Below are 26,598 nucleotides of genomic sequence, written 5' to 3'. Positions count from 1 at the left end.
CAGCGGGACCAATGGAAGAGTCAGGAGCGGCGCCGGAAATGTTCCACAGTGAGCAGATCATCTTCGACCTTGAACAGGTCAACTGTTCCCGACCAACCGCACATGTACATGAAATTAATGGAAAAAATGTTCGCAGAGCGAGCGACGTCAACTATTTACCGCGATATAATTGATTCTCGTACTTATTGTTAGTATTACATCGTCATCGTTTTTGCCTGCGGTCACGCAGTGATGAAGGTAGGAAAATGGTTTTAGTTACTCACAAGGTTGAGCAGTTCACAACTTCAAATTGAAATTGAATATTCCGAGCCTCGTTCACGGGTGTCTACTTAGTAGCTTATCCGCAGATCAGAAGCAGTACTTGTATGTAGCTTCCGGACAAACATAGTTTAAAGCTTTCACAATCAGTGTCGGTAGCCATTCGTTCTTTGTGAATTTTTGTGTTGGCTCAACTAAGTACCAGCCATCACCAGTGTTTCACCGTTTGTCAATTTCGTTGCATGAGTATTGAGTACGTGCCACCAATCTGAATTACTGCACGTCATATGGGTGCGAGCCCTGCGACTGTTGCGTATTGTCAACTGATCGAGACCTTACCAGAAAAAAGAGGACGAGGATGGCTGCCTTCAACATGTGAAATGAACTGGCTGCAAAATCCAAATTTAATAGAGAAAATCATTCATTAATGTATAAAATTCGACAAATTGTGTCATTGGAATATTTCTCTTTTATTTGTAGAGTTATGCCATAGCTGATTCTATGACGCTGACCTTTTTCCGTATCATGCGTATTATCATGTGGGTACGTACAATGACTTCAACGAAAGTGATTTAGATACGCATGCGAAACAAATAATTAATGCTAACATCATAAACTTTCACGGGAACATGGACTAACAAGCGTAATAAGGCGCGAGTCAAAATAGTGATCTCGCGTAACGCAGTGAATGTGCATGATTCCCGGAGGATTCTGGCCCAATCAAATCTACAGTTATGCATTCGCGTATACGGAGCTCGCGTGATCGAGAGCAATGTCTGCAATGCATACTGAATCGCGCCGATGCGGCGAGATTCCATGCGCTAACGGCTGCACAGACAGTAGCACGCGCAGTTAATTTAGCGATTCAGCCAGAAACAATGCACAATATTAAAATATCAGTACAAGCACAGTCAACTTAAAAGGTACGCCAAGAGGAAATTTTTTTTAAGTGGAAATTTGTCGACCATAACAGCGTGCTGATCATGGTTGTCCAAGGGAACGCAGAGGTCACAGCACAGGAACCGCTGCTTTTCCATGGCGCTGTCACTCTTGCGAAGGTAGGCTGTTCCGTGTTATTTACAGCTGAAAGCAGTGCTACGATTATTGCGGTTAATTGCGCTACAGGTTTCTGCTACTTTTTGAACTTAAAGCAGTGCCGCACGTTCCGCCATCATTGCCACAGAATTCTCGGGAATAAAAATAACATTTTAATATGTACGCATTTATGGTCATTATATTCTGTATCTATACATCAGTGTATCACTAAAGTAATGCATTGTTTTATTTGGCATCCACCGGTTGTCACTTAGAATAGGTACTACAGCAAGAAATATTAATGAATTATTATGAATTTACCGCACTTTGTGAGGAAGAACAGCACTGACCTTTCGAAGCTGGATCAACTGTGAGACGGACAGCAATGCCGTACTCGAGAGGGCAAAAGCTGTACCGCTCCGCCCGAGAAAGTTCGTATTCGCAGGGATGGAGGTAAGCACAAGTGTAGGTGCCGGCGTCAGCGCGACGGATGGATGCAAAGGTCAGCCGATGGATCGAACAGCGCGCTCTGCCGCAGTAGACGACGGTGCCGTTGAGTGTCCAGAAGTAGCCACCGGCCGACATGCGCAGTCGGCCACCCGCTCCGTGCTGCGGCCAGTCTCGTTCGTACAACAGCGGTTTCACGCGAACGAGTGGCTCGCAATGGAGCTCGAAAGGCTTGCCTTCTGGTGCTTTGATGTCTTTCGTAACAGGGCGTTCTGAAACGATCCAGTATATTTATTATACACGAGCCCATGATCACATAACGGAAATACTACAAGCTGCGTTCTATAAATAAATAAAACTTCAAGCGAAGAAAACATAAAAGCTCCAAAATATCAAATGGGCTAGGGCACAATATAAATTGATATATACAGTATATTATAATTTTAGAATGAAAAATCCCTGCTACTGAGTACAATACAATGCACGGTGCTGCCCGCTAACCGCCTTTGACACGCTTATGAAAAACTGTACTCAAACATACTTTGCGCAAGATACCCAAATACGCAGTGGGCATTCTGTGGATCGCTGCCTTCGCACGCCCAGTCCATGGCCGACTTGGGAGGAGGCATCAGGCACGTTGAGGCCAAGCGGAAATGCGTGCTGGCCACAATGATGACGATCGTCAGGCACAATATGATCGTATTCGGCCAATGCCGCCTCATCCTGACTGCCATAGCCTCTGATCGGTGACAAATTGTGACGCGACTGGATTACTTATGTTTGATAACCAAATTAGGTTTCTGCACCCGAAAAGCTATCCTAGAATGCTTATCCCGCCACGATAGAAATTATGGAAAATTCAAATACATTATACACTCACACAACGTCAAAGCGTTCAATCTCTTACGCTTAATATCGTTGCAGTTCGCGTGTGCAAAAATTGAGACATATATAATCAATTAATTAACGAAACCTTCGAAAAGCGTAGTGGAATAGAACGATTAGGAAAGATTCGATTGCATCAGCCGTGTTCAACTTTTTGGCGCTGAAACGGTAAAGTATAAACTGCTGAGGAATTTTGAATAGTGCCAGGTGCCAAATCGTAGCTTCGAAAGCGGGGTCACGTGGCAGATCAATGGTACTAAACCTAAACGTGCTATTGAGCCTTTTGTTGTTGTTCATCAACAGGAGCATTCTTGGATTCAACATCATAATATCATTAACGCTGAAACTTTACCTACGTGCTCTAATTATGTCATGATTCGCTTTATCGCACCCAACGATTTATCTGCATTTTAGTTTATTAACTTTATTTATTGTACTGTAACTCAACGCAAAAACTATATATGGTACACAAGGTTTACTAGTACGGTACCATCGTATCTGCGTTGAGTTACAATAACTTGTACAGGTACTGTACATAAACGTTTTATTCCACAGCTCTGCAGCGTGAAAAGACCTTTTTTGGCTACCACTGCCTACCAGTACTTCCCGAACCGGCGGCAACCGCCCCGACCGATTTACAGTGTTGGGATTACTTATGTGGAACAAAGGAAGGCTAATGTAGGACGCTAAGTACGTTTGTACGAATACTCACGATATATCTATCAAGGAACTATCAAGGAACTAGATCTATATTACAACTACATAAAAATCTGAGGCCACGAGATCGGGAAAACTATAGCATAATGAAAAAAACTGTAAACGCCATTAGATTCAGCATGTTTCGAAACTGTGTCACATGCATTTTATTTCTTTAAAAAAAATTTTGCCCGTGCCACCGATGCCGGTTACGGCAAAACTGGCTCCGGTACAGCTTTCAAGGTGACCTTGAAATACTAGCAATTCCTGTTGCTTAGATCATTTATGTATTAACTGCACTGTTACTAAGCTTATAATTGTATATTTACACCAATAGGGAATTTATTTAATTAATAGCCGGCTTGCTATAAATTAAAATATAGTGTTGAAATTCCTAAAAAGAAAAATTTTCCACTTAAGAGACCTCTTCAGCACTTAGAATTTAAAAAAAAAACATTAGGCGGAGCGCTGAGAGATTCAAAGATTACAAGAAATTTTTGGAAAGCAGGATCCGATTTTTTGGAAAGCAGGATTTGAGGTTTTGGATCCGATTTTTAGAAGATACAGGACAAATTAATGTTGAAATAACTCAGCACCGGGTGGCAGGCTAAAATATGTAACTGAGTGGAAATGTACGCTCAAGCCGCGTGAAAAACTTGCGCCGACGATTAAGAAATCGTTTATAAGGAGATTTTTCGAAGCAGCCGACCTTTCAGCCAGTTACGACCAAGGGGACTCAAGCCGGCTAGATCACTGTTTAATCTAAGAATTAAATTTAATATTTTGCCAAAATCTAAAACCTAAAACCCTGCCAAACTGTGTTATCTCTGGTGAAAAAGATTTCTGCTTCTGTGCTGTATAGATATATGTCCTAAATCATTCAAAGTTCTACGTTAAACGTTAACGGCACGTACCATTCTCAAGGACAAAATGTGTACCAAACTCAAAATTAGCTTGATATGAAATCATATATTGCAATATCTATTATTAAGTACAAGATCTGTACTACGCGCGGCGCCCCATAGTTTTCAGATGTCAATAAGCAAAACCATTTTTTTAAAAACTGACAACGTCAATAGATCGACCTCGGTCCAGAACTGGCTCACATGATTTTCGTTTTTAAATTCGTTCGACCAGAATCGTGTCGGCACAACGCCGCAAACGATCAAACCCACTTTCAAGGTGACCTTGGGACTTAAAAAAATTTGCCTGGATACATTACAAACATAAATTGACATATTGCAATAATTAAACTGAAAAATAAATAAATTGTACTTATTTTCGTGCGGCACCAAGCACAAAATTAATAAGAATTTAGCCTCCCGGTTTTTGTTGTCGGCACAATTGTACGCTGTTTCAAGGTGCTGGAAGTTTATCGGGCGGTTTGATATTGCTAAACACACTCACTAGACCTGCCTTTACTAATGTGTGACTACTTACTAGCGCCCCATAATGTTTAACTCCTATTCAGAACAAAGTACGCAAAAAAGAAAAGTTTTCATATTTCTTAAAGCGTTCCAAACAAGCTGAACTCGAAATATGTCTCGGTTAATCAACAACGCAAATTTACACCAAACGCGGGAGTGACCGAATTACCACCCCTGTCCCGTAAGATAAATTAGAAGCTAGGTTAGTGACCCAATGTGACCGAACTTCCTTGATTGTCCAGTGAGCAAAATCTGTAGAGAAATGATGGGCCGAGTTACCACCACTGACCAGTAAGAAAAATCACTTGACGAGTGAGTGACCGAACTACCATCACTGTCCAGTGAGGAGAATCTCTAGATGAGTGAGTGACACAGCTACCACCACTGCGAAAAAAATCACTGGACGAGTTAGTGACCGAACTACCCAGTGAGCAGATGAGTGAGTGTTAGAGTTACCACCACTGTCTAATGAGCAAAATCTTTAGAACAGTGTGTAACCGAGCTGTTACCACTGTCCAGTAAGAAAAATCACTGGATCTGAATGAGTGCCCCAGCGATCACCAGTGTCCAATGATCAGAAGCTCCAGATGAGCGAGTGGCGAGTGACAGAGCTACCAAGACGAGTGAGTTACCGAACTACCCCATTGTCCAGTGAGAAGAATCTTTAGGTGAAAGTGTGACCGAGCTTCTACTACAGTCCAGTCCATCTGTCCATGCGTGGTTCAACTTATAATTTTTTGGTAGGACACATCAGCAATCCCATTTAGATTCTGGAGTCTTTCCTCAAGACGTTGTACAATCACTGCTAAGGCTGCTAATACATTTACGAGTACTGATGAACTATATGAATTCTCCATTCACACCGGCCGTGGATCACAAGAAACGCGGAGGCGAAGCCGAAGCTGTTTCTTGTATTATAATATTATGTCATTGTTACGTATCTGACCAGGTGAGTATCTCAGAACACACGATCTAGTCGGGGAAGCACAATCCGAAATAAATGCCACAAAACACCGACACGCTACCCAGGGTCATCGATTTAGCCCTTTGGGGCAGCTTGGGCCACCCGACACCTAGAACAATCCGTACTTGTACGTACTGCAAATTGCAGTTAAACCTTTTGTTTGGTCGCCGTCCTACCATCGGCAGGACTGATCATCAAAGCGGCACTCCTCCTGGAAGAGCATCCTCAGCTACAACCATTTGAACGCTCTGCCCGGTGAAGCCGTTTCGCTTTCCGCTGTGCTTGAGATTTTGTGCAATGACGAACGTCTCATATCTATATTTCGCTATTCTTCACACAAAAACTGCGGCCGGCTCTGACATAATGCGGGTCATTAAGTACGTAATAATAACCCTTCCGTGTCTGTACGTGTGTAATGTAGAACATCGCCGTACATTTTTCAGCATGATGCCTGATTACCGTAAAACAAAATATAGATATGATCCAGTAACCTTGCGCTGTGTACCTCGGCAATCGGCAAAAGTGTTCTACACCATGTAATCTGCAACAAAATGACTTTCTCCAAAAAAACTTCTCCTAATTAAATTTGCATAATTCAGATTAAATATCCGTACATGTGCAAGATAGGGATGACCGTAACAGCAGCGTTTTATTTCTTGAAAAATAATACAGAGGAATATAATTGTGTAACGAGAAGCTAAGAATTGAGGCATAAAAATTCTAAAAATCGTCTTAGCAGTGTGTTGCGCATTTCAAAGCAGGCACATTGAAAGGAAGGCGCGGCTGAATGGAGCAATAAAAAACACACACAGAGGAGGGAGCAACAAATCCCAAATCACCCGAGGATAGCCAGGCATGCGTCAGCGCATCAGCACAGGCAATCACCCCATTTGCCACAAAGGTCAGCACCGCTCTCGCAGGTCAGCGGGTGCCGACCGATGTGTCGTCTACTCGTCTAGCAGAAGAACTCGTCAGTACCGTCTCCACAATTGTCCTTTCCATCACCTGCGCATAAACAAATTATATTCTCGTTTCTCATCTCGTAACAAGACTCACGCGTATAAACAACAGGCTTCAATTATTCCTTAATATTAGCATCTAGCAATGTTCTCACTAATTTGTAATTTCAAATAGTAAAAAGTGGTTTGTGACTTACAAACTAGAGACTCGCTGATGCAACGGCCATTCGTGCACTTGAATTCGCCACTGAAACAGCGGCCACAGCCCAGCGGCTCATCACTTCCATCAGAGCAATCAGGAAAACCATCACCTGTTAATCAAACACTACGATTAAACGGGTACAGAGCCTGTAATTAATCACAGAAAAAATTATTCACAACACTGACCGAACTGCTCAGAACGACTGCTATTGCATATAACTCTACAATTTAACGTGAACACAGTCCACGCGACGCATGCCACACTTACAGACTCGATACGAAAGAATACACTGTCCATTATTGCAGGGCTTCTCGTAGAAGGTGCAGGTTCGCGGTAGACTATTGGTTGCTGGGCGTTTTTGCAACGGCCGATTCTGGATCTGCATGTTGAAGTTCCGTTGCGGCTGCACTGCGCCGTCACGGGCACCCGTCGAGGGCCGCACAAAGGTGGGCGTCGTCACAGCCTCGGCTTCCCCGCCCGGCGGGGTCACCGTCTCGAGCGGACAGTCGCAGGGTCGCGTCTCCACTGCAGCGCCCTCAGCAGCCAAACACATTTCATCAGGGACTTGCTGGGCGTCCAGGCGGCAGGTACGGTGCCGGGTCTGGATGCCGCTGGGATGACACGGGGCGATGGAGCACACCGACCACTCAGTCCATTCCGACCAGGTCACTACACCATCAAACCAGCGCACGTTAATACGATCCGTTCACATGAAAACTATTTAATGGTCAGGTTTTGGTGTTAGCTCATTTATTGTCAATTTATAAATGTTTTATATTTGAAATTCTGAATTAATTCTTTAAACTTCAGGATTTGGGTGACCGAATTAACAGCAAATACTGAGTTATAATTCAATTATAAGCCGAATACAAAAATGGATTCGAAGCAGATACGATGCTTTACAAGTTCTTTGCTTCCTTCACCGTCGACCCAAGAATTAATCCGCAAAACTGCAAATTTTCAACGTACCAGGACTGATTTTGGCTGCAGGCGATGTGCTGACAATGGCCACCGTGGAGGGTACCGGTTCGGGCAGGTAAGTTTCATCCTCCGGCGGCAGTTCGGTCACCGGCAGGGCAGCACTCTCACACACACAGGGCCGTGCCTCAATGCCCTGCCCTCCGTTGACCGTGCAGGAAGCATCATGGTCAGCAATGGCCGGTGCGCCGTTAACTGACGTCAAACACGCGCGCGTCCGCATCTGAAAGCCGTCGCTGCTGCACCGCGGTGACGAACACGCGCCCCATTCGCTCCAGTTGCCCCATTCCGCTATAAGGAAGCATTTAAAAATTACCAACAATGTCCCCCGAATTTTATTGAACTAGGTATGTACATACAAGAGATTCACGCTGTAGGCATCATTAACATCAGCTTTCGAATCGAAGGAGAAAATATTAGCAACTGTACACTTTTTACATTATTGTTTTTTTAGCTAACTCACAGACTAAGAGCGGCGCCGTTGAGGCAAAGGCTTCCCCGAAATCCCCGACATCTTTGACAAACTCCCCAGCCCGGCTGGGCAGATTGGCCGAATCCGTGCCGGCGGAAAATTCCCTCTTCTCCGGCGCAATCGTCCTTTCCTCCTCTCTCATCATCTCCCCACCTTTCGGCATACTCGTTGTAACCGCCACCGTGGTGGTGGGTGCCGCCGTCGTCGAGGTAGTCGGTGCCTTTTTCGTCGTAGTAGTACTCTTTGTCGTCAACACCGTCGTCTCCGACGCCGCCTGAGCGTTGGCGTCATCTAAGGAGAATCGATTGAACGGCAACGGATGGAAAGCGTTGTCCATCGGGGGTGGAGGCCGTTGTCCAGATTCCGGTTGCGGCTGAAAGTTCTGATTGTTGAAATTGTTAAACTGTTGTTGATGCGGTGGGAAGTCGGGAAGCTCCGGGAGGAAGCCCGGCGCCCGACTGGTTCCGGCCTGCGGGTCAAACACCTGGATAAACTGCGGCCCGGTGAACTGCGGCGCGCCCTGTGGCTGCGTCACTGGCCAGGTGGACTCGGGTGCGCTGCTCATGCGGTTAGGTTCCATACTGGTCGGAACAAACTCCGGCATCACCACCTTCGTCGTTAACGCTGGGGTAGTCAAGGGACGCGTGAAGACACTCGGGGCCGGCGGGGGTGGGGTGAAAGCGAACGTCGGTGACTGTGGCAGAGTAAAAGCAAACGTTGGGGTCTCCGGCGCCCAGGCGGTAGTCTCGGGAGGTCGAGTGGGTTTTCGGTTGGGCACTTTCCCGGCTACACTGAAGGTCTCGTCGTCCGGGTTCATCAGCAGCGCCGGGGATGTACGGGGAGTGGTCGACGGGGTCGTGGTGGTTCGCGGGGTGGTGGTTGTGGTCGTCGTCGTCATCGTCGAGGTAGTGGTAGTCGCCCGTGTCGTCATGGGGCTGCTGGCCGGTGGTGGGGGTGTCATTGGCGGCGCGGGGGTGCTGCCGGTGGTTCCCACGGTCGGATGGCGCAGTGTGGGTGTCGGTCGCGGCGCATTCCCGGTGTCATCGATCGGCGGAAGCAACTGCAAGTCCGCAGCAGCGGCGGAGGTGGAGTTGGACTGCGGAACCGCTGGAAAAGAGGAGATGGTGTATTAACGCCAAATTGTATACATGTTGCGTGGTGGTGCAACGTGATTGTTTTACGCAGTAGTGATTAACTAATTGGCCCGGCGACAGAACGGGCTTTGGTTAGTTAGAATCGACCGCGCTGTGCAAACAATGATGCTGGCAGCCGATCGTGCTCGGTCTCGATCAGCAGCACTCCAGTCAACGCTGGTGCAGCTTCCTTGTTTGACATGTCGAGTGCACGTGTGCGTTTCGCTAATCACCACTAGTGCCGTATGACATAATAATTTGTCAAAACGAGTGGACCGGCCACTATTACGGCAAAATGTCTAACAACGTAGTGGTTCACGCGATGAATGAAACAACTTTTACAGGTTGTCGGCTATCTTCCAGCAGAAAATAGAAGTAGCACTGCTTTCTTACTGATTCAATTACAGTGTTTCCATAATTAAGGATACTAAAGCGAAATAAGGCAAAAGCACAAAATATCGCTTTGGGTAATGATATTACAAACAGAACAAAAACGAGTGTGCGGCACCTACCTCTGTAGAAGAGGGAATTGGCGATGATGGGTGTGGTTTTAAGATTAGTCCCCAGCGGATCCGTGCTGGTGGCGCTGGCGAAAGCTTTGGAGGTTTTGGCTTCGGCGGCGTCCAACGACATGGAGCTGGAGAGGAGCACTTGAAAGCGGAGGAAGATCTGATGCGTGTCCGGCCTAAACAACCACAATTATCACCTATAACAATTCAAGTCGCCTTGGCGCAGGCGCTGATTTGGATGCCGTACCGCTGCGGTTGCGAGACCATCACAGAGTTCACCTCGTCAGCGGCGAAGCCGCCAGGTCCATGCAGAACATCTTTGAGCTGTTTGAGCAAAAGAGAGGAGCAATAAGATGTATGATAGTTACCGCATCAGCAATAACATGCTCCATGGTCAAAATCAACATCATATACAGAATCATAGATGCAACAATGTGAGGAACGGCTGTCTCGAATTTCATTCTTCTCATGCCATATTGGGCCACTTGAGAGCAGCGGCGCCTGCACTCAGCACCACCACTCTCACCACCGTTTTGGCGTCGTTTATAGGGGAAAAGATGGCATTTGACAAACAGTTTTCCTACAGTGACTCCGTATTTTCTGGTATTCCTTTGCAGTTATTTAAACTCAACACATCAAGAGCAATCCAAAGAAAACATTTTTTACAAAGAAGTTTGCAAACGCTGGTCAGGTGCAAAATGTGCCTATCCCTATTCATATTCGAAATAAATGGGCAGACTTAATTTAAGGAAATAAGGAAACACACAATAAAACATGAGAATTGAAAGTGGAAATAATTCTAAGAATAATAAACTTTAATTCCATGAAAACAAACATCTATGACTACGAAGATGAGTACTTCGTATACGTAAGAACGGCAGACAATGGCACATACCAAATTTTCCATATCACGTTGAACCCGTTTTAAGCCGGCGTCGTCGGGGGGCCGGGCGGGATCTGTCATGAGATCCGCGTAGGCACCATGCGTGGTGTCCAGCGTAATCTGTCCGTTGATGAAGTTGGTCACTGTAGAATACAGATCACTGTGTCAGTCTTGGGAACAGGGGATTGTTCTCAAGACTACCACCACTTACGCCGCGTCTCTGCACTGGAATCCGCGTTCTGACTCTTATTGGCAAAGGCTGCAGCAAGACAAAATAAACATTGACGCTAGATCAAATTTCACGCTCCTTGTACACTTATGTCTACGCGCTTCACTACGCTAAAGATTCACCGCCGATCTTTTAGAGAAATTGAACAATATGTTTTTATCAAACTCAAGCCTACTCTTCCTGTCAACGGGCAAACGTAGTGTACTGGCAGATTGTCAGCATTCCGTTTAGAGTACCTTTTCAAAAGGGTTGTAAATTTACCAAAGTGTATTTCGACTATTAAATTTTCGTTTTAACTGCATTTTGTTAAGCAGCCGTAAAAGCCTGAAATAATAAGATTCAATGACGTGCAAGAATTTAACAGTGTCCAATTCAAAACATTAGTGCTAATAACCTTCATTAAATAATTTGGTCACAACAAGGTAAATTATAAAACAACAAAAACAACTGTTTTATAGCATTCAATGGCAACATAATAATTATTATATTATTACTGCACATTGCATGCTTACTTCAGTTACATACTGCTAAACACAAACAAGACCTTTACAATAATGTTATCAAATTCTTATAATTTTGAATGTTGTGTAAACTATAAAATACCTGTGAAGTAAACAACAGGGGCCACCACCAGCCCAATGACCAGCAGGGCGAAGACAGCCAGCATCCCGATGGTGCATTGCCGGCCGCGGTACTTGATGAAGGTGACGTGCCGTTTGGACGGTGGTGGATGCTGATACTTCTCCAGGCTGGAGATGTACTCGGCGTATTTGGCGGAGGCTGATAACGTTGTGGAACCGCTGCCGTCCATCGAGGGTTTCGGTGCCGGGATGCCGCCCGAGCCCCCACTCCCGGAGCCCCCCGAACCGGAGGGAGTGGGGGCCGATTTGGTGAGCATGCTTGTCTGCGTGCGAGATGTCTTCTGGGAGGTCAGACTGGTGCTCTCGTCATGCTGCAGGTTGTATATGGGCTCCGCAGTCTATAAATAGATCAAGAAAAGTTTTGAAGACAAATAAATACAGTATTATAAAAATTCGGAAAACAAATTCATAAAAAATATTTTTTAAATGAAATGCACCTAGCCTTATTTCCGATTGAATACAGATACTACAGGTACGGCTACTTTCTCGAAAATCCTCTATCCACGAGCAACTTCCGATGGATAAAGCACCTGTCCTCACATTTTTTTAAAAAAAACTTCCAAATTTTTTACAAATAACCCTTCCCTATACCGGAAGTTAATTATTACAAACAATTTCTGAACGTTTCATTTTTATTTCCGCACGAGCGATCAAGCCCCAGCATTGTCACCTGCCATTTATCATATCTGATTATCCGATATAGTACTCGAAATGTTCATTATGCGCCAAATTTGCGTGTGCCCAAAATGTCCGTCAGACAAAAGCAGCAGTTACATATTCTTCACCGCATGAAAAACGCGCCCAACGACTTTGATACAATATATTATTCATAATCGAAGCTAATAAACAGATCCGAACTATATCGTGCTAGCAGGGCTGCCAGCCTGCTGCACACACAAACACACGCACATTGCATAATACTGTCTCAACCGAAATAAATCCGCATAAATTAACCACCTTAGCACACAGCCATAATTAACCTAAATCGATGGTGAAAATTATCCGGCAAAAAAGCGCAAAGCGGCATAACGAGTTTGATATGGCCCTCAGCGCCATTCGTACGCCGGTTCCCCATTTCAGCACCACCTGTGCTATTCCTCGCATTTTGTGCCATGACGAGAAGTGTACTGCTTTTCCACACTAACAAATTATCAAACGTATTTCGAAATATGATAGAAAGAAAAATATCATGATAAAAAAATTTTGGAATTAAATTCATCTGAACCTACCGTATTTTACAGATAGATGACCGTTCCTCCATCAGAAGCCCACCCCGAAATAAAAATCCCACGGAGCGGTCATTTTTATTTTTGCTTTAAAATCCCTCCCCCCCGCAGATGAGGATCCTATCCCTTACGAAAACATGATAACGTTGGGTCTAAATACTTAGTAAGCTATCATTTAAGGTGGGTTATAGCACTACTATTTTGGTTGATTTACATACTTGCCGTGACGCGGCTGCTGTCCTTACGAATTACGGCTGCCCGTAGGCACGCACAAAGCATATTCCACAGTTTATTTTTACAATTCCTTGTTTTTTTTGCTTTGAAAGACTTGCCCGTGCTTAACTAAGTCATTAGCTTTTATCTTTCGTTCCGCATTAAATGATTCCTCATCCGATGTAACATGCTAGCGGCCATACAATGTCGAAACACGCAAAAAACCGGTACTAATTCCATTTGTTTATTAATCAACACACTTGGATTTCCTCGAAAGAAATCTCACGTCGTAACCGTCCGACCTGTACGGTGCACAGCGCACACTGCCCTGCTTAAACCTCTCTGTGTGCCCCGGCGAACAATTACACAGTGTTCCTGTCCAACATGTACATGGCGGGCAATGTCCAGATTTCGGTGTCATGCGCGTGTTAAAGAGTCCCGGCCGCATAATTAACACGCTGTTTACCCAGCCGATTGGATCAAGTGAGTGGATTAAATAAAGTTTATCAGCCGAACCGGCCTCCAGACCCGTTTCCCAATCAGTATGGGTTCATTACGTCAGACCATGCAGCCGCCACTTGATTGTTTCTTGGTTACTCTAACCAAACTGCCTCCGCACTTGTTGACCACTCCATCGCCACGGACAAACAATCATGTACACACACGCAGCGTAATCAACATTGTCTCTCTTCTCTCTAGCCATCGTTTAAGGTAGGCAGATGGATGCCCGCTATTGTCTTCAGCCTCATTTGCAACTACCAACGAACAAACCCACAACCACAATTTTTATTCGCTTCATAAAAAAGCCATTCAAGCAAAAAACAACTAACAAGCATGTAATCTGGCGCACTTAAAAACAGAAAAGAAAGCCGTGCAACAATCTTGACTTCACCTGACAAATTAGACAAGTTCTCCAAAATTACTCAATCTGTCAAGTTTCAACTCTTCTTCAACAAAATCGAAACTGGTAATTCGATTTTTTTGTTAATGGCTCCTGTTAGCAGAAATTTTCATTAAATTTTTATCCTGGTTGGCTGGTTCTCAATAAGTATAGCCGAAGTCTCCAGAATTTCCTGAAAATTTTCTAACAGTTAACCCTAAGTCATTAAGACAGTTTCACCTTGGCCACAAGGATTACTAAAGCCGGCAAAAACAGATACATACTGAAGAATCCACAACAGTTCAATGTACAGCAGAAGCTACATAATTTTGTGTACTGAGTTTTTCTAAATGTACTTCAAATGTTACTTTCGAAAAGTTAAACTGTTAAAAAATAACCATTAATAAGACACTCAATATTGAAGGGCCAATCGCGGGTTTCTCGCGAACACTGTTAATCTTGCGAAGAAACGCCCGATCATGGCGAGCAATGAGAATTTGCGTTGGCATAAGCCGCAGCAGCACGGACTATTAACTACCTGTTCGTGCTAGATGAACCCAGAGCATAACAAACCAATTTACAGTGCAGCGAGCACGCGGAAGTTGCTGGCTGGTAACTTGAGAGTAAATCGAGCTTGTTGACGAAATTCCATACACTGAAGAATTCAATTCCGACTCCAAATAAAACAAACACCAACGGAAGAAACAATACGGAAACTTTTTAACGCTATAATCACCGTGCCGGCACAATACGCGCGATCTTCAAGCAACGGCATTTCCCAGACATCTCACTTTTCACTGACCAACCCGGCTTTTATTACACGCGACCGAAAACTTATTCAAAAAAATTCGAGGCAAACACAGAAAATATAAAACCAAACAAAAAACAGAAAGCAAAAAGCAATAATTAACAAAAAGCAACTGTCATAATAATAAAGCTGATTTAACAAAAAATAAAAATCTACGCAAATTAACAGTGCCTTGATTCGTACAGAATAAGTTAATTTATTATTTACGTGAAGTACAAATAAGCAAGTCAAGACACACGACTGCATTCAATATCCGTATTCTGTATTATTATTATTTTGCGTCAGAACGTAAACTAAACGATTTTTTAAAAAGTATTCCCACTGGCTTTTGAATAAAAGACCACTTCACAGGTGACTGTTGACCAACCCAAGTCGGCTATTATATGCCTCTCCCACCTGTATGTAGGGCACCATGTACACCTGACCAGTCTGATGGTTGAAATAATCGGGAGGGAGTGCCGGGGGGAACATCCTGACCATCCGATCGCCATAATACTCCACAGGTGCTCCGGCTGCAGCCGCTACCGTATTAACCGCCGCCGCAGCAGCAACAGGCGGCGAATGGACGACGCCGGCTGCGTTGACGAACATATCGCACTGAAGCACAGCACACACAATTCCGCCGCACCTGCTCTCCCTCACTCCCTTCTGCCCATTTTGCAGGAAAGCGGATACGATGAGAATAACCACAGAAATAATTGCCACTAAATTTCACAATTCACCTATTCAACATCATGACCATAAAGAGGAAAACTGTAACCCACACCAATATTTCTAACGGCTGCTCTGATTGTTTCCCTCAAGTGAAAAGTGACTTTCGCACCGGAGAGAGAGATGCTTTGATTACAAATTAGTCTATAGGTGAGTGTACTATCCCTGTGTTAAGTTTAAATAAACCTTATTGAAAGGTCCATGCCATTTACTGAGGCGACATAGTGTATTTTATTTATCAATATTGATTGCCGAGTGCTCCCCTATCTCTCGGCGACGGCGCTATTCACCCGCCACCCCAGACACAACTGACGACTTTCCATGTTACCTATCTGTACCACCACCGATTTGTACCATATGACAGCGGTATGGACCGCTTTTTTAACCTGTCCAATGGACACAGACTATCATGCTCCGGCGAGCGAGCGCCGATTTTATATAAGCAAACGTTATACTGGTTTCGGTTCTCTATGTGCAGTTTCCCCCTGTGTTCGTGCCGTTGTCTTATACACATAAGTGTTTATCAAACGGCAATATAATCGCCAACTTATACAATTAAAAGCGGACACGTGACTAATTTTTGTTGCATTACGAGGACAAATAATAATAAACATTTTCTTTCAGCGATTAACCCGGCTTTATTTTACTGCTGCTGTTGCCGTCAGTTTTTTCACCTCCTAAATTCAAATGCAAATGTTCAAAGCTTGGCTTTCTTTTAGTGCAACGAGCTGATGATTTCTATAAATTTCAGCCAGTACAAATCGCATTCAATTTTACCGGTTTGCACACTTTCGAAATTTCTAGGATCGTGACGAATTTTAATTTCCAAATGGTTACAGCTCACTGTATGCGCACTGACTGGCATTGTGACGCCGGGCGGAAGACGATGGAAAACGATTGTTTAGAGAAGAACCCGTCATTCCAGTCTGATATGTAAAATGTTCGTCATAGCGAAATAGCGGATGTAAACCAGCACACAGCGTAATGCAGTGCTTCAGTTGCTCTTGTTGCGACTACTGCCTGCGCTAGCCACCTGTCATTCCGGGCCCGCTGTGTTATGCGCTCGCTACTGTCTCATCTCCATCTCCACGATTTTTCTGCTGAGCTCAGAAATTATGACCAGCAGAACAGATAATCATCTTTCACCTGCCGTTGTCATCCGTTTCAAAAAATGATAATTCCAACAATTCCATGAACAAACCCATGCGTTATGGGTAAACAAATAAGAAATCTATAAACAGCTACTATGATTTTCCTCCTGTAATTAAGTATTACATTTTACTGTTTCTAAGAGGACTTTTCTTGAAATTCAGTTCAAAAAAGAAGCCCATCTTTTTGTTAAAGCAATTTAAAAAAATCAATGTAGGTATTACCTAAGGAAAAAAATTATAAAAATGTATAAATATGTTCGTAAAAATCTTATTCTCACTCAAAATGCTCCAACAACACGTTCGTAAGGCCGTTCCAGAATATATACCATTGTTCATATTTCTCTTTATTTCTGCCGGTTCCAAAAACCAACAGCCACACAGCATCACGATAAATCACAGAGCGAATGAGATTGAGAAGCGACAAACAATCAACGATTAGCGCTGATTGATCAACATCACGGCTTACATGGTCACACTGGTCTACTTCTAAACGGGGCCACGCACTTTTTTCTTTCTCTCTTTCTATACACTGCACTGAGTGCACAGCGAACAAGACAACTCTGCCTCCCAGCGACAATCGACAGTGAAAAGCCTTAATTCCGATTACATCACACGATACGATGTAACAATTCACTCTAATCCTTTCCTCCAAAACCAATTATGATGAATAAAATGGCAGAAAACATAAAAATTTCAAAAAAATACAAACGGCAAACTATTTCCATAAAAACAGTTGAAACCCTATTTACGAATCCAGCATCTACCGGGCAAAACCGAAACCGGAAATAAACCGAAACGTAAAAAATTGTGTTAATAAAATATCCAGAAATGCTAAAAAATTTCAGTTAAAAGACTAGAAAAATGTTGCACATGCCGTTTACCTGTGGTTGCGGCGGATGTGATGGTAGTCCACTCTGGCGATTATGTCCCACCCGGGCGTAACTGGAGGTGCTCCCGTCGCCCGGATATCCTCCCGTCCCGCCTCCGGCCACCGAATAGGGATCATAACTCCCATTGACCTGCCCCCAATACGGCCCCCTGCGCAGCGTTCCCTCCTTGTCCAGGCCCATCTCCAGCCGCTGTGCCGCCGCCGTTGGACTGGTCACCCTCGTGCCAGCGGTGGGCGGGAGGCTGGCAGCCTGTTTGTACCGCTGATTCAGGATGCGATGCGACGTGGTGGGCGAGACCGGGACCGGCAGCCCAAACTGAGGATTGACGCCGCCGCGGGGCAGGGAGTTAGTGTGAGCTGCTTGCAGGGCCAGCAAGTGCGCTTGCCGCCGCAGGGTGGCCACATGCCCCGGATCGAGGAGACCGACATCCAGGGGATGGAAGCCGGCGGCTAACTGCAGTTGCTGCTGCTGCGCTGAGCGGGCCAATGAACCCGTGGATCCCACATGGAAAACGGGCGGATGGCCCGTGGGAGCCACCGCCCGCGGTGGGCGCTGCAGTGTGCTGTCGGGTGAGGTGATCCGCTGGATGCGGTCACTGCGGGATAGCGGCGGTGCCGGATTATCCCAGTCGTCTTCTTCCATATCACGCGTGCTATCACAACTCTCCCATCAATACACACGCTCCACAATCATGAATAATGCAATGAGTATTCCATAGAGACGAAATGCAGTGCGATGATGTTCAGCGCGCGGTAAACGTCCGGCTCGCTGTACTTTCCCATGCGGAAAGCGGCATTGTGCGTGCGCGCCCCCACCAATGCCAAAATGACCGGATGGAACGGATCGGATCGGTTGGGGATCAGTAAGAGGGCAAACAGTGGCAGGGGCTTTATGGAGAAAAAACACACTGCCTGCTCGATCGTCTAATCACATCGACCTCTTTTGATGGATCCTTAAGACACACACAATCATATAACACAGTCACACACGGCACAAGCAATCACTACTAAAACTGAAACTACCTGCCGCGGACAAAAACGCCTGCTACTGTACCAATCTGAGCTGGCCAAACTGGCCCAACAACTTATTATCAGACTCCGGCGCCGGCCAATAGCAGAGTCTAACCCCACCTCCGCTGGTATACCATTCATACATTTTGCGCGGATTCGACACAAAAACATCAAAATTATTGTAATACCGAGGAAAAAAGCATCGCATCGGCTTTTCTATTGGAAGTTTAGAACCAATGGAGAGTACCCAGTGTTTTTTTTCTCGGTCACAGCATCTTTGGGCTTCGAAAGGAAAATGTCTGGCAAAATGCAGCGATGAGCTGATCACTTTTCCAACATTAGAATATTTTTACTGTCGCTGCTTCTTTTGTTGTCAAATTGCCGGGCGAGGAGAGAGTGCCAAACAGTGGGGCTTTCTTTTTGGTGCGGAATTGTCTTGTTGTTGTTTAGAGATTCTGCGTTTGGCCTACTGGCCACGGCGATCTCTCTGCCAAACATGCCACTGGGCTGTATTAGGCAAAACCATGAATATTTGCCATTCAGAAAATTTCTAATCAAAATGTTGTCGGTCGTAAGTTGCACGGCGTGTGTTCCGTTACATCACGGCTATTTAAATCATTTCATGCCAACAGAAAAATGCATAACTGTTGTATTAAATCATTATGGTGATTTATGATATTATCAAATCTACAGAACTATCTGTACAATATTCGAGCGTTTTCAAACTTGAATATTGAGTTAACATGGCATAATTTTTAATTCAAACCCCATTAAACGAAAACTGCAGTTAATTTTTGGAAAATGTATTCTTAAATTTTTAAATATAGGTGTAAAAGCAAAAGCGTTCACACCGGTTCTAAAACAGTGAAACGTAAAAACGGTCACTTCATAAAACAATTACCGGCAACTAATCCAGAAATAATCAGTTAATAAATGAAGTCCATGTCGAAAAGACTGACAAACTGTCCAATTAGCAGACTGTGCGTTGATTTTTCATTTTCCTTGGACCGGTATTAATCAAACAATTACATAAGAGCGGGCCCGCTGCATAATTCGTACCGTCAGCAGTAAAAATCTGTTAGGAATTCTTAAATGCTAACCGTAGCACGACGCCGCAGGCAAAATAAGCCATCGTTGACAATGACCACCAAAAACTATTGCCAAATAAATGCCACCGCAGCGAATCGCACTTTTGGCATCTATCTATACTTCTACTCGTACATTCGCACACGATTTATCAATAAATCACACTTCATGTCCCGAATGGATTTCCGTTTAATATGCCGGGAAGAAAAGAATAATGACCCAACCGACATGAATCGATCATTTGCTACAGCCTTAAATACAGATACGCATGTAGGCAATTTATTTTTTTATTTCAATAGCTACCACATGTTCCACAATCTGTTATTAGAGCGGTGAAGGCATACAGCAAACACTTAAAAAGGCTGATCGGAAACGCGGAAAATTTGCAAAGATGCAATAATGTCGCTCAGCGCAAGTTTTTAGCATCAAATTTCAAAATACTGAAATTGTACAACGTTCCAGCTCCGCTGTATCTCCTTTTTCTATTTTAATTCATAAACCTTGATTAAAAAATACCAACCCCAAAGGCCTTACTCTGAGTATAATTTTTATGTGTTTCATAATTTTTTATGTGATTGTTTTTTTTATTAAGACATTTGGAATTTAATCACACTTATCATCTAATCACACTTGTGTTCCAAGCCATTAAAAAACCACGTGTTAATACCACTACCAGACGCTCATGTCCATCTTCGAAGTCAACGAGAACCTCACTAATGACTGCGCTCGTACCGGAAATGGTGCGTTGTACACTGAAGCTAACTTATTTGTGGCACACACATCAGACTGATATTCTCTTTTGGATATATTTATTGGCGCTCATGATGTGGAACGCCGAACACCAGGTGAACGTGCAGGACGGATCCGTTAAGCAAATGTGCCCAGCATCCAATTGTCGAACTACGTACACCGTCACATAGAATCATTTCTGTTATCATCTATCATTGTACCGCATGTCAACACGCTCCTTTTCCGTTATATTAGCGTGCGACACAAAAATCAATCCTTCATATGTAATGTTTAATTTACCCTTTAAAACAAACGCTAAGACGCTTTGCTCAATAGACCTTGAATGCGCTTGGGCAAATCAATTGCGCAACACAACAAACGCGCTAAATTGACTTCCGCAATTTAATTTCTCCCGATTGAAGTTTTAGCGGGGGCTTTCGCTGCAAACGATACACTAAACCATATTAAACTCTGCCGCGTACTTGTTTATGCTGATGCAGAATCATAATCCCAGCCCTGTATGTCAACAATACCAGAACTACCGTGTGCGGGCATCTGTTGCGATACACAGTGGCAAAATTGTAACGCTTGACCCATTTAGACGACAGGTGACGACCGGAAAACGCCTTTGCGGTTGCAGTTTATTATAACATGCACCCTAGCAATTTCCACGAATGCAAGGAAATTGACTTCCCATTTCGAATCGGTAAAATGTTCACAAACTTGCTAGCGAATTAATTACAAAATCCACAGAAAGAACAGCAAAAAAGATTCCTTTGAATGATACTGCAGCCACTTATAAATACAGTGGGTAGTTAGCGCCATTACGTAACGGTATTGCTTCTTATCCGTTATTTCACATGATCGAAGTTGAACTTTTACCAATTTCAAGCTTAAAATCATTTTATTTAAGCTCTTTCAAATTAACCAGAAGATCGGCTACAGAAAACAGGTTCAGATATTCCAAAAATGGCTGTTTCAATAACGATGTAGCATTACAAGTCGATCCTTATTCCGAGTTCTTATCTTCTTATCTTCAACTTTCTGTACTTTATTCAGCTGGATCGGGCATCTATTTCGCAATATGTTTTAAACACTTCTTTTCGATCGTCCTTCTCTAGAATGCTTTTTCGAGTTTTTCGCAGCAACATCGAGTGCTATCTCGGTTGATTTGCGTAATCCCCCGTTTACTGGCGGCACTCAGCTCTCAATCCCTCAATGACGGCAATTAATTCAACTTGTAATGACAAGTAATTAATTCCGATGCTTCCACAGCGTTCACTTGACTGGGCAAAGCGCACACCGCACTGGTACGAACGCACGCCAACCAGCCACTAAGTGGCCAGCGCTCAAACATAGAAGAGTCTTCTTGTCACAAGCGGACCCAAGTGGACCGTCCAGCTAAATGGCTCCCCCTTACCCGCTGCTCCCTAGTCCGACCGCGGCGGCTTAAACGCAATCGACCTGAAAGAACACACAGAAGAGAGGGTTCTTGGCCCGCCACTGGCAACTCTTGCCAGTGCCAGTCGGCAATGAGGAAGCATACTCCACTATCAACGACACTTCCGCGCCATTAAGGAAGCTCCGCACTGCACGGCTGCTGCTCATCGTGTGCGATTAGCTTCGCGGTTCACCAGTCTTCCCCTAACGAGCAACGACCTGTCTGTTAATCTGTCAACAGTGCCGTGTATCTGTACGCTGATGAGACACACACCGCATCAGACGAACAAACGTTCCTGTACGGAAATAGTTGCCGGTCATGGTGTGTTTCACTATATCCTGAGCACATCGAATTCGTTTTATATACACTTGGATCATTCAAAGATTCAGGCCGGTTAACAAGATACGTTTTCCAAATATTTGCTGCTCTCTCAATTAAGTCTCATCAACGACCACAAAAGTTGATTTTATTGGTCACCAAACGGAAACAATTTCCAATTACTATGCTAGTACTTTGTAGAATATCGTCAACTGTACAATACGACATAGAATCGTGAGGATTATTTTGACCGCAGATAAAAACCTTTCGAAGAAAGTTACAGAACGAAAATCCTCGAAATAAAATGTCAAGACTATCCTCTCTAATGTTCAATCACAGCGAAATACCAGCATGAAGCCTGTAGGTAAACTCCGCGGTTTAAAGAATGCGCAAAACGAATCCAGGAAATCTGAATGCTTTTGTTGAATGCAAACATCACTCACCCCACCGATTCCGGTCGTTCCGCCTTCCCAATAAATCTCTTCCCGACTTCCTCATTCACCTTGTGCAGCGGTGCCAACCCAGCGATGACTTCCTCAATCTCCCGACTAATCAGTGTCGGTTCCGCTCTGTTCTCCAACACGCCAGGTGGGGCCTGCAACGCCACAGCCCCGACATGCTGCTCGCCGATGCAAAACTCCCGAAATATCCAGTCGGACTGGCGAACGCCGGCAATGTCCAGTGTGATGGGAGCGGGCGCCGGTGGCAAGTGGAAGTCCAGTTGGGAGACACTATAGCCGATCCCGATGCCCAGTGCCTTGACGTAGCTTTCTTTCAAGCACCATAACCGGTAGAAGTTGCGGAGCTCGTCGGATTCGGAGGGTGCGGAAGTTATGAGTGTCCACTCCTAAAGCAAAACTGTAGATTTGTTCGTCATATATTGCCAGAAAGTTTTATTTTCATCGATTCCATAGACTCGATAGTACGACTCGTCGACTCGTTAGTACTCGATCAGTTTGCAAGCTTCCAAACAAACGCAAACCGGCTCCTGCCAGTATGGCCAGTGAGTTAAGTTGGAACCGTTAGTTAACGTCTAGAACCGCCGAAATTCTTGACAAAACACGTCGCCCTTGCCAGTCAGTTATACATCCTATTATACAAATCAATTTCGTCGAAATCCAAGCAAGAATCTGGCACATTGGATCACGAGTACAGTATGCGTAGTTGAACTAATCAGGAATTCGGATTATTCATGATACTGTACAGTGTACATACCCGCATCCGGAGTTAGCAGTCAACGTGGTGTTCACTGCAGGCTTACTGTTTTTTCCACTTACTCGAGGAGTGAACTGTGATTTCATCAGCTGGAAGTAGTCCTGAAGGCTCTTTCTGCTCGGATAGTCCGTCCGCATCACGTCGATCCCCAGCAGACAACCGCGCTCGGCGCCGAAAACAACATAGTCACCACTGTGTGATAGATTGAATGACCAGCCGTGCTCGGCGGATGGCGGGTCCAGGACGTAGGGTTTGCCTTTATCTGTTCTACCCATCAGAAGCGAGTTGTTAGGAATATTCAATGCCTGAAAAAATATTTTTCGTAGTATTACGATACCTTAAGAATACTATGATAACTGAAGTGCTGTATAATTATACGTAGTAGGTACCAAGTATTTTTTATGTAGTAGTAAGTAGTATCTGTACTCGACTAACTCGAGAGAAATCGCATAATCTCAAATAATTCGAATAAAAAAGAAATACAAATGACGAAACAAAATTAGTTTTTCTGATTCCCAATTGCTTCGGATTGGGAAGAAACCGCGAAGTAGCGACGAAAATCAGAAAACGAAAAGTTAGCTGCCACTTCAAGCGCTAGAGAGTAAGCCATAAACTACAATGTGCACACCTTGGTAAGAAAATCTCTCGTCAGTAAACGTCCAATCAGTGTTGCCTTGGCATCTTTCTTGAATACAAAACCATTGACTTGCGCGAGTTCTTCCGGTTGAATGCGGGAGCAAGCTTCCATCCATTCGGTGGCGGTGGGCTGCCATTCGGAGAAGCGCAGGCTCCAGCGTACGCCACTCATTTTTCCAGTCACTCGACGGATGCTCCACATCACACCATTCCCGATAATGCGCTCAAACTGGATCGCAAGAAATCTTGTAGTAATTTAGAGGGATTCCGGATTTGATTCCAGAAGGTAATGCATACGCACAGTCGACAACTCTGAATCAACAGGTTGGGATTTTCTATGCCGGATACTTACGTGGGTTTTCACTTTTCAGCACCAAGATTCACAAATGCCCTATGATTTACTAAAAAGACATTTTATAAGGATAGATCCTACAAGCATAAACGCGTCAGCTCAATTCCAGCAGAAATCAGCAATACACATTAAACGATGATTAAGGACTGTCAACAAACAGGGTCCAATTAGTACAATACTGAATTAGACCAAAATTTTTAATTAATAGACCAAAATTCAAAGTATTAAAACTACAGATATACTCGTATACGGTTATGTACCGTAAAAAAACCATGAAAAAAATGATAGTTACATTTACTAGTATTTCAGTAAACGGAGCCACTACAGGAGAGTCGCTCCCTCTCGGGGTGGCCTGAATTGCTTTTCAAATTTAAATACACAGCCACCCGGGCATGCGCCATGCATTACTTACTCCCTATAGTCAATAGTGTAGACGAAGATTTTCATTTTTGGCCTTTTCATTTAGCCAGTAGTGCATTCTTTCAACTTCTGAAATTTCGTAAGTCTGAAAACTGTTCTGAACTTCTGATACATTTATGATCTTGGTGGGCCGAAGATCTTAACTGAATCATAATCGAAGACCAATTGAATATTTGTTTTGTTTTCCGGACGTTCTGATCGATAACAGAACAGCCAATAATGGGTGATCGCTACAACATTCATAGGTAAGGACGCTGGTACTTCATTGCACTTGATAGTACTATAGTAATTAGTAACTGTTGATACTGTGCGCAATACGCTGCACGTTTCTTGACTGTTTCACAACTCTAGCAATCGGTGGATGCACTTTCAGCCTTTTTTGTTGAGGAAGTCGGGACTGTTAATTATCAAGATGTCTTTCGACACATGGAATATTTAGTACGGTATCTGAAACCTTGATAGAGACTACTTGTTTTTTGCAGTCAACTCGAGCACCTTCAGTCGAAATACATCGGAACGGGCCACGCGGACACCAGTAAATGGGAATGGCTGCAGAATCAGCACCGCGATACCCTGGCCTCCATATTGGGCCACTTTGACATGCTGAATCACGTGGCCATCGCTGAGAACGAGAACAGGGCTCGTCTGCGCTTCAACCTCATCGAGAAGATGCTGCAGCCCACCGGTCCGCCACCGCAGAAGAAGGAGGAAGCCTGATTCCATCTGCGGCCTGAGGTTACCGTATGCTGTTGATGCTCCGAAGCGCACTCGATCTCGAAGGGTTCTGATGAGTTTGGCTTTGTTGTCTCATTTGTGACTTGTCTACAGTGAATAGCTTTCTCAGACCTGGTTTACCATGAAAAATGAAGCAGTACGGACGAACTGGATTGCAAATTTCAGTTGAACTGCTTTTTAGATGAAATCTAAACAGACCAGTTTTGTCCTTGAAGTTCAGTAAAAACAAAAAAAATTGATTGTTGCATTTCGAATTTCGTCGGCATAAGCTTCTAATGCGAATGCTGTTGGACGCTTGCCTTTAATGGGGGCATGTATAGTTTGTTGTAAATGAGTCCAAGTCACGTAAATGGTATGTACTCTTGTTCAAATTTTTTTAGATTGTCTTTTGGCTAAGCAGGGGTGTGATCGGAACGAACCAAATTGAAAACTGCATAGCATACCAAACGACGCACACTCTGTACAAGTACCTATGGTGATGAAAAAACGTTTTTGCGGGGATACCATGTCCGGTAGAGAGTCTGTGACCTTGATCGCGAGCTTTGGTGTTACGCAAGCGGAAGAAGACATAAAATCTAGACTATGCCCCTACCTGGAAGACATACTTTAAAGACCTATGTTCGCACCACTAACTTTTGAACACTCAGACCCTCGAGAATGGTAAAAATCGCCATGATTAGAATTCAGAAAGAGGTTCCAGGTGTACTGTACTCGGCCGGTGCACCTCGTTCCCGAAATTCTACGGGGGGGGGGGGGGGGGGGTGGTGTAGGCTCTGCGTCTGAGTGCGAGCAGCTTTCGCTGGGAATTCGCAGAGACAACGCGGCATCCGCACTCGGAATCTTATGGACTAGAAGAAAATATAATAGAAACGTAAGATCGCGAGATTATACCTGTTTTGTATAATTTGGAAACTGCCTTTAATCTAATTAGTTTAAAACTAACCATTTTAATCTAAAAATATTAATTAATGCCAAAGTAGCGACTTAAATATCAGTCCCGAGCTTCGTAGCTGGTGACCTTGGGTGATTTTTCGGGTTGCATTACTTCCAGATTTCGGT

The 26,598-nt window shown here is 44.2% G+C and overlaps 4 protein-coding genes across 7 annotated transcripts; 1 reads left to right on the top strand and 3 right to left on the bottom strand.

The window, feature by feature from the left end:
- Window positions 1–791: 791 nt before the first annotated feature.
- On the bottom strand, window positions 792–2,756 carry LOC129593416 (uncharacterized). The gene is made up of 3 exons (XM_055489711.1): window positions 2,282–2,756; window positions 1,644–2,012; window positions 792–1,341 (listed from the first exon to the last, which is right to left on the bottom strand). Exons 1-3 carry the CDS (start codon window positions 2,472–2,474, stop codon window positions 1,175–1,177), a joined length of 729 nt encoding a protein of 242 aa, XP_055345686.1. The 5' UTR covers window positions 2,475–2,756; the 3' UTR covers window positions 792–1,174.
- A 3,598-nt stretch (window positions 2,757–6,354) lies between these two features.
- On the bottom strand, window positions 6,355–18,597 carry LOC129593396 (mucin-5AC-like). Its single transcript, XM_055489685.1, has 11 exons — window positions 17,589–18,597; window positions 11,681–12,056; window positions 11,060–11,107; window positions 10,861–10,991; window positions 10,213–10,289; window positions 9,969–10,141; window positions 8,315–9,430; window positions 7,843–8,142; window positions 7,141–7,542; window positions 6,869–6,982; window positions 6,355–6,717 (listed from the first exon to the last, which is right to left on the bottom strand). The coding sequence occupies exons 1-11, from the start codon at window positions 18,237–18,239 to the stop codon at window positions 6,668–6,670; spliced, it is 3,438 nt and encodes a 1,145-aa protein (XP_055345660.1). The 5' UTR covers window positions 18,240–18,597; the 3' UTR covers window positions 6,355–6,667.
- On the bottom strand, window positions 18,413–24,630 carry LOC129593402 (L-aminoadipate-semialdehyde dehydrogenase-phosphopantetheinyl transferase-like). Of its 4 annotated transcripts, XM_055489695.1 has the most exons (5): window positions 24,385–24,630; window positions 24,025–24,261; window positions 23,459–23,658; window positions 22,625–23,028; window positions 18,794–19,094 (listed from the first exon to the last, which is right to left on the bottom strand). In XM_055489695.1, the coding sequence occupies exons 2-5, from the start codon at window positions 24,167–24,169 to the stop codon at window positions 18,932–18,934; spliced, it is 912 nt and encodes a 303-aa protein (XP_055345670.1). In that variant the 5' UTR covers window positions 24,170–24,261; window positions 24,385–24,630; the 3' UTR covers window positions 18,794–18,931. The 4 variants fall into 4 exon arrangements, with proteins under 4 accessions (XP_055345671.1, XP_055345670.1, XP_055345667.1 ...); XM_055489696.1 differs by lacking the exon at window positions 18,794–19,094 and adding an exon at window positions 18,413–18,549 and having other exon boundaries at window positions 23,459–23,701; window positions 24,025–24,630; XM_055489692.1 differs by having other exon boundaries at window positions 23,459–23,701; window positions 24,025–24,630.
- Window positions 24,631–24,824: 194 nt separating this feature from the next.
- On the top strand, window positions 24,825–25,903 carry LOC129593405 (splicing factor 3B subunit 5-like). Its single transcript, XM_055489699.1, has 2 exons — window positions 24,825–25,049; window positions 25,287–25,903. The coding sequence occupies exons 1-2, from the start codon at window positions 25,024–25,026 to the stop codon at window positions 25,519–25,521; spliced, it is 261 nt and encodes an 86-aa protein (XP_055345674.1). The 5' UTR covers window positions 24,825–25,023; the 3' UTR covers window positions 25,522–25,903.
- Window positions 25,904–26,598: the final 695 nt, after the last annotated feature.

This window comes from Paramacrobiotus metropolitanus, unplaced genomic scaffold (assembly GCF_019649055.1).
Source record: "Paramacrobiotus metropolitanus isolate TYO unplaced genomic scaffold, Prichtersi_v1.0 Parri_scaffold0000061, whole genome shotgun sequence".
NCBI lineage: Eukaryota > Metazoa > Tardigrada > Eutardigrada > Parachela > Macrobiotidae > Paramacrobiotus > Paramacrobiotus metropolitanus.
Note: the sequence above shows the minus strand (reverse complement) of the source record. Positions and strands in the feature narration are given on the sequence as shown.

What these genes read in the sequence shown, in the direction of transcription:
- LOC129593402 (XM_055489692.1), bottom strand. Translation starts at nt 24,234, where the DNA reads ATGTGGAGCATCCGTCGAGTGACTGGAAAAATGAGTGGCGTACGCTGG. An exon ending in AATCACAGTTCACTCCTCGA is followed by an intron (nt 23,029 to 23,458) that starts GTAAGTGGAAAA and finishes GTTTTGCTTTAG; the next exon opens with GAGTGGACACTCATAACTTC. An exon ending in GAACGACCGGAATCGGTGGG is followed by an intron (nt 19,095 to 22,624) that starts GTGAGTGATGTT and finishes CATGTTTGGCAG; the next exon opens with AGAGATCGCCGTGGCCAGTA.
- LOC129593396 (XM_055489685.1), bottom strand. Translation starts at nt 18,239, where the DNA reads ATGGAAGAAGACGACTGGGATAATCCGGCACCGCCGCTATCCCGCAGT. An exon ending in ATGGTCTCGCAACCGCAGCG is followed by an intron (nt 10,142 to 10,212) that starts GTACGGCATCCA and finishes GTGGTTGTTTAG; the next exon opens with GCCGGACACGCATCAGATCT. An exon ending in TATTCTTTCGTATCGAGTCT is followed by an intron (nt 6,983 to 7,140) that starts GTAAGTGTGGCA and finishes TTTGATTAACAG; the next exon opens with GTGATGGTTTTCCTGATTGC.
- LOC129593405 (XM_055489699.1), top strand. Translation starts at nt 25,024, where the DNA reads ATGGGTGATCGCTACAACATTCATAG. An exon ending in GATCGCTACAACATTCATAG is followed by an intron (nt 25,050 to 25,286) that starts GTAAGGACGCTG and finishes TGTTTTTTGCAG; the next exon opens with TCAACTCGAGCACCTTCAGT.
- LOC129593416 (XM_055489711.1), bottom strand. Translation starts at nt 2,474, where the DNA reads ATGGCAGTCAGGATGAGGCGGCATTGGCCGAATACGATCATATTGTGC. An exon ending in ATTTGGGTATCTTGCGCAAA is followed by an intron (nt 2,013 to 2,281) that starts GTATGTTTGAGT and finishes GGATCGTTTCAG; the next exon opens with AACGCCCTGTTACGAAAGAC. An exon ending in AGTTGATCCAGCTTCGAAAG is followed by an intron (nt 1,342 to 1,643) that starts GTCAGTGCTGTT and finishes CACTGCTTTCAG; the next exon opens with CTGTAAATAACACGGAACAG.